This window comes from Copadichromis virginalis, linkage group LG12 (genome assembly GCF_057382275.1).
Source record: "Copadichromis virginalis isolate Kocher_CV1m ecotype Utaka linkage group LG12, C_Virginalis_male_GT1.1, whole genome shotgun sequence".
NCBI lineage: Eukaryota > Metazoa > Chordata > Actinopteri > Cichliformes > Cichlidae > Copadichromis > Copadichromis virginalis.
Window position 1 is genome coordinate 26,807,614 of NC_140629.1, and position 15,927 is coordinate 26,823,540.

The 15,927-nt window shown below is 42.3% G+C and overlaps 1 protein-coding gene across 1 annotated transcript in view; it reads right to left on the reverse strand.

Moving 5' to 3' along the window:
* Positions 1-108: 108 nt before the first annotated feature.
* The window catches only part of ptch1 (patched 1), a 50,607-nt gene continuing 34,788 nt past the window's right edge, over positions 109-15,927 (reverse strand). Inside the window, exons 17-24 of the mRNA XM_085475711.1 lie at positions 12,315-12,498; positions 10,331-10,611; positions 7,780-7,917; positions 7,458-7,600; positions 4,082-4,181; positions 3,617-3,970; positions 2,958-3,486; positions 109-2,844 (exon numbers count right to left, since the gene is read on the reverse strand). Coding sequence (XP_085331837.1) covers positions 2,959-3,486; positions 3,617-3,970; positions 4,082-4,181; positions 7,458-7,600; positions 7,780-7,917; positions 10,331-10,611; positions 12,315-12,498 — 1,728 coding nt within the window. The 3' untranslated portion in view covers positions 109-2,844; position 2,958. The remainder of the gene's footprint in view (positions 2,845-2,957; positions 3,487-3,616; positions 3,971-4,081; positions 4,182-7,457; positions 7,601-7,779; positions 7,918-10,330; positions 10,612-12,314; positions 12,499-15,927) is intronic.

Consider the following 15,927-nt stretch of genomic DNA (forward strand, 5'->3'; position numbering starts at 1 on the left):
CAGACCAGATGTCAGAGTTTAAAACTGCAGGACGTGTCAGAGGGAGGAGAGAGGGGTGGAAGAAGATCATGTTTATCTGGAGAAGAATCAACCAATCAGACCAAAGCAAACGTTTTAAGTTCCATTTATTAAAGTTATGAACAAAAAGACAAATAAGTTATATTTTTATTTGTTAGAAATCTATCAGTGTTTGAACATTAATATTTAGGGAGCTAGTACAATTTCTACTTTCATGACTAGCTTTCGACAAACCCATAGAAACAGCTGATCGGAACATAATACTGAAGGGGAGGTGTCAATGTTGTCTAACAAGACAGTTAGCAATGAAAGTGTGCACCTTAAGGCTTTTTTTCTGTTATGGTATATCATTACATATAAACTCTTTAAAAATATACTTCTGTCAAATACCTTGACAACTACTATGTACACTACAAAAATAAATTTTCATATAAATAAATTATATGGCATACATTTATCTTTGTAACTGAAAACAGCATACATCCACGCCAAGCAAGACCAGAAAGGCAGTCTGGAAGAACCAATTTTTTTTTTCCTTTTAAAATCCTCTAAGAGCTATGATGAGACCTGTAGTGTAATATTGTTATATACTCTTTTTTTCCTATTTAACATTAGTAAGCACTTTATACAGATCAAAATCCATTAATGTAAAAACATTAAACTGTAATAGTGTTTTTTCAATAGACATAAAAATCCCTGCATTTGTTATCCACATCACAACAATAATGAAAGAAAAAAAAACAACAAACATTTTTTATATTACAAAAATATAAATATCGCAATTGACTGAAAAACAAACAAAAAACATTTAAAATGAATAAAATAGTTGCCAGCTATGATTCTCTCCGCTACTGCCAATGTGACACTGGGAGAAAACAGAACAAAAAACATAAAAAACAAAACAAAGAGAACAACCACCTATTTCATGCAAGCAGCTGATGTAACAGGACGAGAAAAACTGCAAAGATTTCTGGGAAAAGCTACAAGTGTTTAACAGGATATGAGTGTAAAGGTTTTGAGGAGGGTACTCACGGGGTGCCAAAGGGGAATGGGGAGTCTATGGGTACACATGCAGGTATAAAATGGCCATTGGTGGTGGAGTGAGGGGCTGGCGGTGTAAACTCTGACCCCTGAGGCTCTGTGCTGTGTAATGCAGCATTTTGAGGGGAGACGTCCAATTAGTGTCGTGGCATTTAGCTGTGGATGTTTTGTGAGATGAAGACAGTGGCGACAGCTGTTGCTAAACTGGAACCAGCTCTCTTTACTGTCACTAAATTGAGCATAGGCAGTAAGATGATGGACCCGCACACATACACGAACGATTATACACACATGCACATTGTAACACACATGGAGCGCTTTGTCAGGCCATATAGGGCTTAGCCCTTAGCAGGCTGCATGGGCTTAGCTTACTGGATGGACAGAAAGAGCTACTTTACTTCCTGTGAATAAAGTTTAAATGCAGTCAAGTGCCTTGGTTAATCGGGTCATACAGTATACAGTCTGATTTTTTAGCTTATCCACTAGACACAACCACTTAGGGTGCAGAGTTAGCACCCTGTGTTAACCCTGTTCCAGAATCAGTAACATGAATGTCCCTGTAAAGGTAGAGTGAGTTTTTGAGGTGGGTTTACTGCTCATAAGTCAGTATGTAAGACGGAACCTGTTTTGAGCCTGCTAGGGTTAAACAATACATAACCTCATACAGTAAAATACAACCAGCTTAACAGACAGTGATACAAAGCTGAGAGCAGAAACAGGTTCCAATGCCGAGGCGATAAAATTAAACAAAATTTAAAAAACAGCTTTTAAAATTCTTCATATCAGCTCATATTAAATAGCACGCATAGCGTGTCAAGTTAAACAGTAAATGTTTCATAACTACCACAGGTTTGTGATAAAATTAATAGTTTTACAAACGTACCTTCTTACAATACACACACACACACACACACACACACACACACACACACACACACACACACACACACACACATATACATATATACATATACATATATATATACATATACATATACATATATGTATATATATATGTACCATAGCTTTGTTTGATGATTCTAACACTTTCCTTCATGTTTTAAATGAGTTTAAATGTTAGTCAGTTCTGAGGATGTATCTGATGTGTAAGCCAGAAAATTATGATGCTGTTTCACATTATACAGCCCTACACACTCCTATCACACACACACACACACACACACACACACACACACACACACACACACACACACACACACACACACACACACACACACACAGATAGATCTCTTCTTTTGTTTAAAGAGAGATTTGCATAGAGTTATAAATGTATATCACTTAAAAAATATTCTCAGCAGCAGCAGTGAATGCTGACAGATGATTTTTGCCAAAATGAAGTTTTCTAATGGCACAGATCCACAGATAGGTCGACAGTAATCAGAGATCTATCTATCTCTTGCACGCACACAAACACACGCACGCACACACCAACATAAACACACATGCATGTACACACCACAAATAATATGGCAGCCCCAGTTTGTTAACATGAGGAGTTGTACAGCTCCTAAAATTATACCTACTTTATGTTCATATTTACATATGTATACATCTTTTAAATATAGATAGAAATATCTAAGACAATAGTCCACTGGGTTACAGTAAGAATGAGCACCATTATGGGAACACTGGCAAGTTTCTCGCTGCTTAGCATTGGTGGTGAGCCAACTTGGGCTATGCTGGGCTGGGTTGGGCCAGACTGGGTCAGCTGCTCAGTAATACCGAAGAGTCCATCTTTGGCCATAGTACTTCTATTCTCCAGACCTGAAAACCAAAGGAGATTATACTGTCAGTGGTTTATGATGAAACAGACATTTATTTTAAAAAAAAGGACAGTTGTGCTACACGTCAAGCTCCTCAACTTGATAAGATCTCACCTCAGCTAGCCCGTCTGCCATTGTTGCTCTCAGCTGCCTCAAACTCCAAATCTTGGAGCTCCATGGACTCTACTTTGACTCCCCTGGTACCTGTGTGGGTGTAGAGAGGCACATGTGGGTCCTGGAAGGCAGGCTCTGGCCCCTCTGTCCCTGACTGGCAGTAACTGTCTGCTGCAGCGTATCCTGGGTAAGTGGAAGCAGGGGTCTGGCTGGACAAAGGGGGTGGGTGAACTGCAACGGTGACTGAGGCCGATGCTGTCACCGTGGTGATGGGTTGGCCATATGGAGTAGGGTTGAGGTGTTGGTGCGGGAGGTGATGACTAGGTTGTGGGTTGTGGGAAGAGCGGCTTCTGTGGCCTGCTGAGTGTTCTCTATGGCTATGTGAGCCATAATGGCCCCCAGCCTCAGTAGCAGTTTCAAAAGCGTCCATGCGCGGCAGGGCTGGGGGCGGGCCCTGCCAGTGCACCTGGCTCTTGGGGTCCCTGCTGCTGTTTGGAGTAGTTCCATTCTGCATCCCAGGATCACAACCCTGAGAGAAGACAAAATATGGAACAACAACAACAACAAAATTATCTTTCCATTTCATAATGTGACAAGCAAGAGAAAATATGCAATCAAAAGAGTCATGCAGGAGACACAATATGACATATTTCTCTTACCGAGGACACAGTATAAGCTGGAGGGTCAGGCTGTCTAGCTGAGCGCCGATGTCCTGATGCTCCCCTCCTCATCTCCTCTGTCCTGGCTCTTCCCCTGCTGATCTGGAGGTGGTACTGCTGCTCGTCTGCTCGAGCTTGTCCTCTGTGTGAGTGCAGGTTAGAATTTTGCAGCTCCTGGCTGATACCAGATGCTGTGGTGTTTGAGCTGTACTCTGAGTCTGATGAGTCTGAAACTGCACCAGAGGTGGTGGTGGCTGCAGTGGTGTGGTGAGGACGGACTGAGAAGTGGACCACATGAGGAGGGGCCTCTGGAGATGGGGTTGGTAACCGGCTGCGACCATCAACTGGTGATACCTGAGTGTTGAGTACAGAGAGTTGTCTATAGTTTGGCTTTTGAATTTAAAAAAAAGTCACTAGTCCTGGTTGATTTAGATTTTCTTGCATTTGCATTTTGTAAGATCTTACCTCTGGATAAGGTCCAAAGTATGATAGTAATACTGGGAGCAGGACTAATCCATTCAGTACCCCAAGAACTGTTAGGATGGCTAACACTGCAAAGAAGTACCTGCATTACAAAGAAAGAGTTCACAAAGGGAAATTAACTTTAATATCAGCTATAAACACAATGAGCAAAAAATGCATGTAAAACACAACACTTTCCTGTGGCTTCTGCGTCACACAACACAATAACATTTATTAAAAATAAAAGATTTAAGCAAAGTCACTCATACCAACAAGGACACACAAGAAGTGAAATTAAGCAAGCTGAAGAAACAAAGAAAATACCTGCGCAAAACCACAGAGGTTTAGACGTGGGGAGACATGTGCAAGATCAACCATTACACATGCCCAAAATAATACTTTCACAAAGACACTCACCACTCCCAAAACACACACACACACACACACACACACACACACACACACACACACACACACACATATATATATAAACCCCCCACAGACAGGCTGGCATGCACTGCAGTCTTGAGGAGCAAAACATAAATGTACCTTGTGCGTTTCTAAGTCCTGCCAAAGAGGGTTAGTCTTAAAGAAGCCATGTAGAGAAAAGAAAGGGGAAACATAATTAGCCAGAGCTGGTTAATTCAAAGGCACGGGGGGAAAGGAAAAAAGACAGGGGGTGGGGGGTTATTGGGGGGTGAGGGTACTCTCTTGGGTGTGTGTGGTGTATAAGCAAACAAGGAGAAAACAAAGCAGTGAGGAATGTGAAGGGGGAGTGGTAAAAGAGAGCAAAAGTGGGGAGGGTGACATTGGGGCATGGGGGGTGGGGGGTACAAGAGGACAGGGGCCTCTCTCTCTCTCTCTCTCTCTAGCTCTCCAAAAAAAAAAAAAAGAAAAGAAAAAGAAAAGCGAGAAGCAAATAAATGAAGTGAAGGGTATAGAATTTAAACAATTTAGTCTAGGAAGAAGAGAAGGGGACCCTCAGCGCCACCCCTCCCTGGCCTCTCTCACTCTCCTTTCTCTCTCTCTCTCTTCCTCGCTTTTTTCCCTCCCTTCCTTCCAGCTAAGCCCCTGTGAAATTCCCGGCCACTCCACAAGCCACTCCATCTAATTAAATCTCCAATGTATCAGGTAAGACTCCCCAATCTCCACTCTAAATCTCCCTCTCTCACTAACCCTGCTTCCTTCATTATGGAAGCCCACCCCATACCCCGCACAGCCACCCATTGGTTTTCCGCTGGAAGCTCTCAGGTATTCAGGGACACGCCATGAAGGCTTTTTCTTGACTCTTGACTATGTTCTTTGTTTGTGTGTGCACGGGTGGGTGTAAATAGGAGCTAACAAAGGTGTAGATGTGCCATGCAGCTGGGCCTCAGATTAAGTGCACATTCATAACTAATCCTTCAGTTGTGTTTTATTGATGTGTGCGTGTAGAGAATGAAGGGACACTGTGGAAAAGACTATTCACAAGTACGGAGCAAGGGTCCCTGTCTACACAGCAGGGGTGGCCTTTCATGCACAGTTCTAGAAAACCGAATTACAGTGAAACAGTCTCACCCTTTCCATTTGGTTTACTTGGAAAGTAACAGACATGCTAAGATCGAGTAAAAAGCAACAACCCAAAAACCAATGCAAAGCGACCCAAAAGATGGATGAAGTGACTTGTAGAAATTCTGATACTGCAATGATGAGGCAGCGAGGCACAATCTATAGACAAGAGCAGCATATTGTAGTTAATTTGAAATAACTTGAAAGTTCTGTTAACTAATTACAGCGAGTCAGGATTTAGTTGCATAGAGATAAATAGTCTATGCAGGGAGCAAAAGAAGGACTGCATTTCCTAAATTGGATAATGATCAACTACGGTCCTAGGATGATTTTTTTTTAATATAGCTACCTAGAGCTAAAATAACAGTTTCATAATTATGGTTTGCATTTCCATACAAAGCATCAGGAGTAAAAGCCACGTCACCTTTGAAGAAACATGTGCACACATATGTACGAGTGCACGCGTCCAGCCCACATACCAGGTTGCATGCCCCCGCCAGGCTGTTTAGAGTGAAAACATTCACAGGGCTGATGGGGAAAGTCAGGGAAGCATTTCTTTCGGCACAAGCAGAAAAATATGAGCTGGGCCTGTTGTTATTGCACCGTCTTGGGGCGCTGCTTTGTTTGCTCAGACAACAGCAGAACCTTTAAATGGAGGCCCGAGACTGAGCCAGAAACCAGAGCACACCACTGGAGGTGCGGAGAGAAGGTCTATAGGCCTCTATAGTTTGTGTGCGTATGTTTGTATGTGTCTCTCTGAGTGTGTATCTGTGTGTTCTCTCACTGGCAGGCGCACCATCATTGACCCCCATGATTAAAGGGTCAGGGAGCAGGTTGGTGTGTCTATACGAGGGGGGAACTGTGTAACTGTGCGGGTGTGCACAGATGAACGCTTGCAGATCACATGGAGTTCAGTGATTCTAGCTCTCAAAGAAGAAGGCCAAATCATACAGCTACCTCATCTGGCAGCAACCAAGAATGTGTGTACATATGGCCATGTAAAGACATAAGGTTGTTTAAATTACACACTAAAGTCTGGGGAAACTTCTCATAATACTGTAGGAGTTGAGAACATACAGAATTATTCATACTCCTCCCTTGAACGGCAGCTGGTCGCTACCTCTCTGTCTGACGCTTAAGAAGGTGCAAACACAAAAGCAGCCACCTGCACGGAGCTCCGGCAGTGTGTCGGTTTTAATTTCCACTTCTCCTGTCTTTGTACAACTGCTCTCTTGCCCCCCACTCTGTTACTCCTTTCCCTGCTTATAAATGTCTAGTGAGGGCAGTTAAACCAGTTGAGGGAGATTACAAAAGCCAGAGGTCTTTCCTGCTCTCCCTCACTCACTCACTCTCTTTCACTTTGCTCCCCTCTGTCACCTCCCTTACAGCCTACTCCCCCCCACCTATTTTTCACCTTTAATTTTCAACCCTTTCCCTGGTTTCCCATAAAATGTCAGGCACGACAGATATTAGGAGGAGGAAGAGGTAGATAAAAGAAAAGACAAAAAAGGAAAGAGATTTTTGGTGAGGTTTCCTGGAGATCATCCCCCAGAAAGAGACGAAAAATATAAATAATAATAGTAAATAATAATGAATAATTGCTAGTGGTAGTGAAAATTGGATGAGATTTAAAGAGGAGAAGCAAAAGAAGAAGTGAGTAGCTGTCATGCATGATCGGGGTCTGAGGTGGATTCCTGTGTGGTATACAGGTTGAGGCATGGTCTAAGAACATTATTTAAATATATATGATAACTTCTGTATGTGCAAATATGCATGGTTTCAAGTTCAAATTAAAGCAGTAGTTTCTTGTGAGTTTGATTTTGTAACTGACCTGACAATAAAGTCAAACTCAGAGCCTGCGAGCATCAGGACGCCTAAAAACGTGGAAAAGGCGCCATCGAGCACCGGTGCAAACATGTGCTCCAGTGCCAGCACTGCCCGCTTGTGACGATCCCCTATGGCTGTCAGGAATGCCTACAACACATAGAAAAAACAAAAAACAAAAAACAATTTATGTCTTGTTCTCAAAAGGTTAACTTTCTCCACAACCATCAGAGAGACCTGAATCCATCCAGCAATAGACCTCACCATTCCAGCAAGCAGCATGTAGGATTAGAAAGTAAGTAAATTCACTAATTCATTTTTAAACTTACCAGGGCCACATGGACAGTGAATTCCACTCCAATGCCCACAGAGGCGATGAGAATGACAACAGGGACGGCACTCAGCTTAATTTCCATCAGCCCCATGAAGCCAAACAGCTCCACAGTCATGAGAGAAAGCACCAACACCTGAAGAGAAAGCAAGAGTTTCTGTGAGAAATGTGGGTAGTTGTTCAATTTACATGAACCTTTAGTTACACTTGTGTAGTTAATAAACTCAAAGTTCTAAAACATTTTTACACATAGAAAGTGCCAGTTGTTACAAAAAGCCTGCACGATTCAGTGTTTGCAACCGTTTTATTTTATCCAATATCCATTCAAATGGTTTCTGTAGGTTTTTCAGGACACATCGTCTTTTTCTCTTCGATGTTTGACTTTAAAAGATACAAACAATACCTTTAAAAGGGATAAGAAAATGCCAGCTAATTCAGAATTATAATGCACATTTGCTAGGTGAAACAGGTAAAACTTGTCTGTGAGCACAGTGCGTTTAATTACCACAAATGGAGTTATTCTACTTTATGCTGTTTTATTATAGAAAGAACAAATCATTATTCCCTGCTTTAACTGTGTGAACTTCCATTTGACCTTAAATTTGACTGCATACAAGACAGATGAGGCAGAGAAATAACACATGAGGGTGATATGTGTGAGTATATCTGCCTTATAAATGTGTTGAGCAGTAACCATACATGTGGGTGAAATGTGTGTGTTTGTGGAGACTCCGGAGCAAAGCATTACAGGAGCTGCTATTATCAGCTGACAGGTGTCAGGTTACACGGGGCCCAAATCCTTTGAAGAGGGTTAAGGTGGGCAGAGGAGGTAACTATGTGTACGTGCACCTATAGGTGACCCAGCACAGAGTATGTGCACATCCACAAAGGGTATTTGTACTGTGTGGTGTGTCTGCCACTTTATTCTGAAGGGCATTTTGGGTGATCTAATTACAAGTGTGCAGATACTGTATATTAAAATAAAATAGTTTGAGGAAAAGATGTTACTAGATTTAACACATTTTCTTGCATTATATTACATTTACTATTACTAAAATTCTCTGTGTGAGGTAAAACCTTGTATACACCTGCCTTTTTGTTTCTTTTAAGCAATGTTTTTTCTATAAATAACATAAAACATAAATCAAATCAAATTCAAATTCAAATTTTATTTGTCACGTACACAGTCATACACAGTACGATATGTAGTGAAATGCTTGGACAACTGCTCGTGACCTAAAGAGAACAAAAAAGGAAAAGGCTATGATCAGGACCACAGATTGAGATTACAAAGGATTGCTCTAAATCAGGGGTGCCCAATCCCAGTCCTCGAGAGCTACCGTCCTGCAGCTTTTAGGCGCATCCTTCTTCTGACACACCTGAATCAACTGAATGGCTTGTTATCAGGCCTTTGCCAAACTTGATGGCATGCTAAAGAGGTAATCACACCATTTGATTCAGCTGTGTTGGAGTAGGGATGCATCTAAAAGCTGCAGGATAGTAGATCTCGAGGACTGGGATTGGGCACCCCTGCTCTAAATGTACTGAGACCCATTCAGATTTTAAGTGTTAAGAGGAGTCAAAATCAAGTGGATTAAAAACTAACTGTATAAATCTAAACACAAGACATGATATTTACACAAAGCCTCTGTCTACATGGTCATGGTGGATTTCAGGGCTTGAAGGCTTTGAGAGTTTGATGTTGTATGGCTGCCTGTGCTTTGGGCTTTGATAGAACTCTCTTATAACTGATGTTTTGATCTTACTAGTAAGGCCTGAAGAGGATGAACATGAAGTCCCCTCCTCCCTTGTTTCAAGGTTCGGGTGGCCTGGCCACTGCCGGTTGTAAAATACAACCCACTAGAGAGAAAAACCAGAGTACTCTTTGTACGTGTTTCCGTGTGAATTATCACCTGCGAGTTTAAACATTCATACTGTATGTGTGTGCAAGTATGTACATGCACTAGAGTGCTCAAAGTGTTTTTGAGAACTGGCTTGTGTATGCGAACACGTTTGCCAATATCCTTGGAAACGTCTTGTCTGAGAGGAGCAAGAGTGGATGAATGTTAGAGACGGAAATAAAATCAAACATTTTATAGGTTTAGAGTGGGAGCCAGTTGCTGGGGCAACTTTTTGTCCTCTTCCCATTTATTTCAGAATTTGTGTCTGGGAGTATTGGACTAGACTAAACAGACTGATCCTAACAAAACAGCACAAGATAAACACTGGTGACTGGGGCTACGATAACACACACCAGCCCCTTCTCTTTTCCGACTCTCTCCTCCTGACATGCATTTTGGACCACACGCAAAAACCAGGAAATGACATGTAGAGAGGGAAGAAATTGACTTTTAAATAATTGAAAGCTAAGATCTCTCTCTCTCTCTATGTAAGTAGCAGACACATTTGTATCTTTCTCTAAAGTTATCTCTCAGAACATCTGCTGCAATCTATGGAGCTACGTGTGTTTCCCTGGGCATTGTCATACCACATATTTGTAGTTACTGCATTTGTCTCTGTGCATGTGGTGTGTTTTCTCCAACACTTACTATAATGCCAGCGGTCCAAGGGTTGAGCAGAAAAAGGGCACAGACGAGAAAGGTGCAGGCGAGCACCACACTGATGGACAGCAGAAGCCAGTGGCGTAGACTAACATACTGTTCCCAGAACAGGAAAGGGTAGCCGTTGGGGTAGGAGGGCAAGCCTTGTCGGCTGTAGTTGCTGCAGATGGCCCGTACGCTCTCGATGGCTTCCACAAACTGCGGCGTCTCCCGGAGCCCGTTGAGGTAGAAGGGGAACTGTGCGTATTCGATGGGCTCAGCAGCCGGGACTGGATGGTGAGAAAATCAGAGAAGGTTGGTTTAATTGTTAGCAAAGCTGTACCCCCCCGACTTAAGATTTTTCATTATATGACATATGCCATGAAGCAACTGGTGAAGTATTCTCTTTGGGGCCTTGGAAGCAAACACCACACAGCTGATAACGTTTCAAGACTGTAGACATTGACGAAGCAATCGGATAAATCAACAGTGGCTTCTGCAGATCACATTTGTCTATTCTGATAAATTCTCATTATATTCTGATCATTTCGTGTGTCTGCAGAAATAATTGAGGCTCTATATCCAAACCACGAATACCAAGGCTTTCCGTTCCTAATGCAGCTCTGTTCCAAGAGAAGCTACGTTTGCAGACGTATGTGCATGTGTGCGTATCTGCATGTGTGTGTGTTCTGTGCGGGTGGCGGAGGAGAGTGAAACAGACCTCCATTGACTCAGTCCTGGCCAGCCTGTGGCCCAGCCTGGCTAATGAGGGCCTATCAGTTCCAGACACAGCAGACTGTCAGAGCTAACGATGATTCAAGCTAATTACAATGTCAGAATCACTGCCATTACCACACCCTAATCTTAGCACCACCACGTAAGGCACAATATAAATGTGTGATCACGTATATATCTGCCTGTCACGATGCTATGGAGGCATAGTAGGTGCTTACAAAAGATTTAGAAGTTGCCACATTTAGAAGTAGCTTTGCAGTATCACTACTAAAGACCAGACTACTAGACCAGTCTACTGCCTATTTTTTATCTTATAGAACATGTTGTAGTATTGTCTAATGTTGCTTTGAATGTATTCATTTCATAGTAAGTGTAGGGTTAGATGGAAGAGCTTGCTAACATGGTATGGCCCATTATAGTCTCAACTATAAAATTTCGATTAGAACACCTGCAGCTTTTGGCAAACATAGATCTGCTCCGGGGGTCTCCCGCACAGCCAAACACTTCATGCAGTTTATCCAGTCACGTTCCCCCGCTGTCAAGGACTTCCTGTTTGTTATCCAATTGTGCTTCCAACCCAAACCCTGTCTCTCTCTTTTAATTATCCAATCATCCCCCTTCCTTGTCCTGTAACACCTTCTTACACCAAATCACAGGCTAGAGTCAAATAACAATGTAAGTATATTTTTTATGTGTGTGTGTGTGTGTGTGGTAGGGAAACGAGAACAGGGTGGGTGCTGTTTTTGGGGTCGCTGAGTTTTAATAATGTGTGTATGTGTGTGTAATGCTAGAGCCCCATGGTAGTCAGGATTATAGCATTTACCACAGGCACTATTAAAAGAATAACAGCAAGTTGTGTCTTGGTCCTCGGGTTAGCAGAGTGAGCTCAGTCATGCACAAATGCACACATATTGCAGTGGTACAGTAAAGTCTAATACCTCACTTAGAGCTAAAAAGGACCAATAACTCAAACCACAAGATGTGAACATTGCTTACATGCAGCTGCTGCCTTATGGAAACTGAAAAAGTTGCAGCCGAGACTCATAAACCTCACAAAAGTTAGGCATAAAATTTCAGTAAGCAGATAATAAATGCAGTATGTTTGGCCGTACCTTACAGTAACATTTCAAATTAATGTGGAGCTGGATTACCGAACTTGTTGGAACTAAAAGCAATATTATTTCAAATTTCTTCCATTCTGTCGCACTACTCAGTATTCAGCGGTAAAATAATGTGAACATAGGTCATGCAGACTTACTGCTGAGGCGTGTCTCGGGCATGGAGTCGGTATGGTCGTGGAGCCACTCGGGAGGGTGTGGACGAATGTTAGCTTGTGAGGCAGCATAGGCCACAGGATCATTGCTGACCCAAGCTGTTAGGTAGATGTAAAAAGCTCCGGGATTGATGATCCCATCTGCATCCACAAGCCTCTGGCGAGTCAGCTACAAAACCCACAAACGAGATGAATTAATGACTGTAATATTAGACTTATAGGTTTTGGTATAGCCTCTTAAATTACAATTTTCAAACACATAATTCATCGAATGCATTATGTCATTCGTCTGTCTACTACACCCAAGCAAACTGTCAAAATTTGAACTGAAATGGAATTATTAGAAAATGGAAAAAATTTAATTGAGGGGGGAAAAAAAGTAGAAAAAAATTGAAGTGCTTGCGGCTGTTAAGTACACGCTGGAAATGAAGGTATTGTAGAAATAAGGGATGTTTAACCATAACATTCTACAGGTGAGCTGACCACAGAAATGCTTATTTATACACACGCATGAGCGCAAGAGAACGGAGCAGCTTTCAAAATATGAGTCAAATATTAGCCCCTCTCTCTTTCCAACCAAAGAAAAACCAACAAGTCAGACACTGGTTGCCTTTCTGAACATTCCCGTACTTCTGATCACAGCTTCCCAGAATTATCATGCCACATTAAAACATGGAAAATGTTGAATCAGCTTCTCCCTTTACATATAGTAGATATTGGCTGGCCAACCTCAGACCCAACGTCCTGACCACTCTGAATAAATTTCTAAAGGAAGCCTTGCAACGCTCTCCTGTCAAGAAGTAACTGTTGCTGCTGCCTGTAGAACCAAGCAATCTGAGCAAGGAAGCTTTAAACAGGCATTCTGGTTATTTTAGAGCTGTGCAGGTTGTGTTTTGAGTTTCTGGAGTTGGGCACTTTCAGGTGAACAAAAACATAAAAGTATTTTTCTTTCTAATTGGTCTTGTTAGGAGAATAAGTGCAATGAATGCATTGTTGACTTTGGTAAGGTGGTCCACCACTTTGGTCCAGGCTAAATATCTCAGAAACATAGTCAAGGCTCATTCATTCAAATACTGAATCTGTGTGACTTTATGAGCTACTGGATCAGCCATCCATCCATCCATGGGGGAAGGAAGCAGGTAGTGTGGGAGTAGCCGGAGAGAACTCACACAGATAGAGGAAGAACATGAAAGGATTCGATTCGGACTCAGGACATAAAAATACAAAGATTGACATTCCCCTCAGTAGAATTTGAATAATACGTTTATGTTTTATACAGCGCTATCAGGTTCAAATTGTAATTTTCTCATATTTTATTACCACAATACTGAAAAGCTAATTACCCGTTTGCCTCAGCGACATAGCTATTTAGTTACTGTGTTAACATAAGCATGATATTATATTTTAGCATCCTGGGCTAAACATCATTGCACCATTGTATTGTACCTTTTGTCTGTGCATCCAGGCGAAAATGGTACAAGTAATTACATCACATCAAACTGTCAAAAGGAAATCCAAGTGGAGTTGTCACTCCACTTGGATTTCTTTAGGATAAACTCTCTGAGGCACTTTGTTTATCTTTGTGAGCGTGTGAGTCTGTGATTCTGCCTTATTGCACTCTTTTATTCAGCGTCATTTGCCTTGACGGCAAAAGTCAGTAGGTAGACGCGAATGACTGTCTCACTAAGGGCTGTTAGTTTTGCCCTCCCATGTGGAAACAGGATCCAGTCTAGCATTGCTACCTCCTGAGAGGTAAAACCATTACTGCGCACCACTCTGCCATTCTCCCTTCTAGGAACCATAAATCCCTCTTTCACAGAGGCAGGGAGCGTTCTGGGGGTTAAAGCTAGACTCGTGGGGTTAGGTACAAGAAAGGAGTAGTTTTTTTGTGGTGGGGGGTTGGGAGAGAAAAATTGCTTGAGTTAGCGTAACAATAAAAAAATTGGCTGGAGTCCCTGAGCGCGTCTGTGTGCAGTTAACCTGGTTGTTAACACTGAAGGAAATGCCACCCAGCAAATGGAGTAGAGCTATAAAAATAACACAACATCTGTACAAATGTTCCTCACACTTGGTTCTCCTGACCCCTGTGGGTACCCAGAATGCCTGGCGCCACAGATGGACCTGCCCTACGAAGAAAAGAGCTCTTGATAATGTTAGCATGGCCTTTCTTAGGACTTATCTCGCACGCCACAGATTTTTTAATTGCGATGCAAATAGCTTTAAGCCACACATATAGGGAACAAATGGTCACCAGCACAGAGTAGGGACAAATCAAAAGCAGAACACCTCTGCACAGATCCAAAGAGTGGCATATCAAAATAAAACATCTAGCTATGCAATTTACCAGGGATGTTGAAGATCTGGTCCTCATTTTAAGGAACAAAAAGGAAGCTACTGCTCAACAAGTACACGCACAAAGAAAAAGGAGAAGCACACATTCAAAACATACAAATGCACACACAGAGCTGTCTAAAAGAAACCACTTGTTTCTAGCTCCCTCAATGAAAGAGGACAGAGCAGTGGAGAAAAGGAAGAGAAAGGGAGGGAGGAAAAGACAGAGGGAGTGAGAAGGAGAGAGCGAGTGGTGGTGCGAGCTGGAGTTTGTGAGCAGGAGAGAGAGACAGCTAGATTCCAGTGGATCTGGATCGAATTTAACAGCAGGATACTCAACAACTGTATGTCTTCAAGCTGTCACGGGAAGCCCAGGCAGCTCTGCTGGCGGCCCCCACGCCTCACGGCAAGTACACTTCTCTCACAGGCAGAGGAAGTGATGTCACGGGGCCGCACACCAGGACTGGCCCTGTTTCCTGTCAGCTAGATAACTGCTGCAATGGAGTTTATTTGGATAAACAAATAGCCATAAGAGCAAAGGGGAGAGGTGGGCAACCCTTAATAAACATCTGTAGAGCTGTATGATTGGAACACAGAGTTGCACAAATTCTAAATACAAATAAACAGGAGACACAGAAGAGCTATGCGTCAAAGTTAATCACCCTTGATGAAAATGATTTCGATGTTGAAACGGACATGGCTTGTTTTGTGTTTGAGGTTTGCAGATATTCTGGCCAAGAATTTTGTTTTTATATTTCTCCAGTTTCTTATCTTCTGTTTTTGCGTTTTCCTGCCAAAGAATGCAGCCATGCATCCACATATGTTGTTTTTTGGAGGTGATACTAAACTAAGAAAAGCATTCAATGCCCTGTTGAAGCTGAGAACATTTACCCAGCTCCACAAATGCAATCTTTCCCCTCATTTCCTCCTGTTTCTCCCCCAGACTTTCACATTATCAGGTTGGTATCTTTCCACTGACATACAAGAGACCTGATTTAATCTTCCTCAATAAGTTCCTGTCTCGACCTCCTTCCGAGACCCAAGGTGCTCAAGTCGCTACACTCGAGTTACTGCTGGACATCAAACACTCATTCGGTGGCACGCAGGAGACAGTTTCAACAGCTCAGCTGGAGTTTACCACATGATTCAGATAACATGCTTTGTTGTATACTCACTTTATGGCTTAATTTTGCACTTCAGCTTCACCAATGGCTGTGCAAACTTTTCAGAAGCTCATGGAGAACTACTTCAGTACCAGAGATGAAGC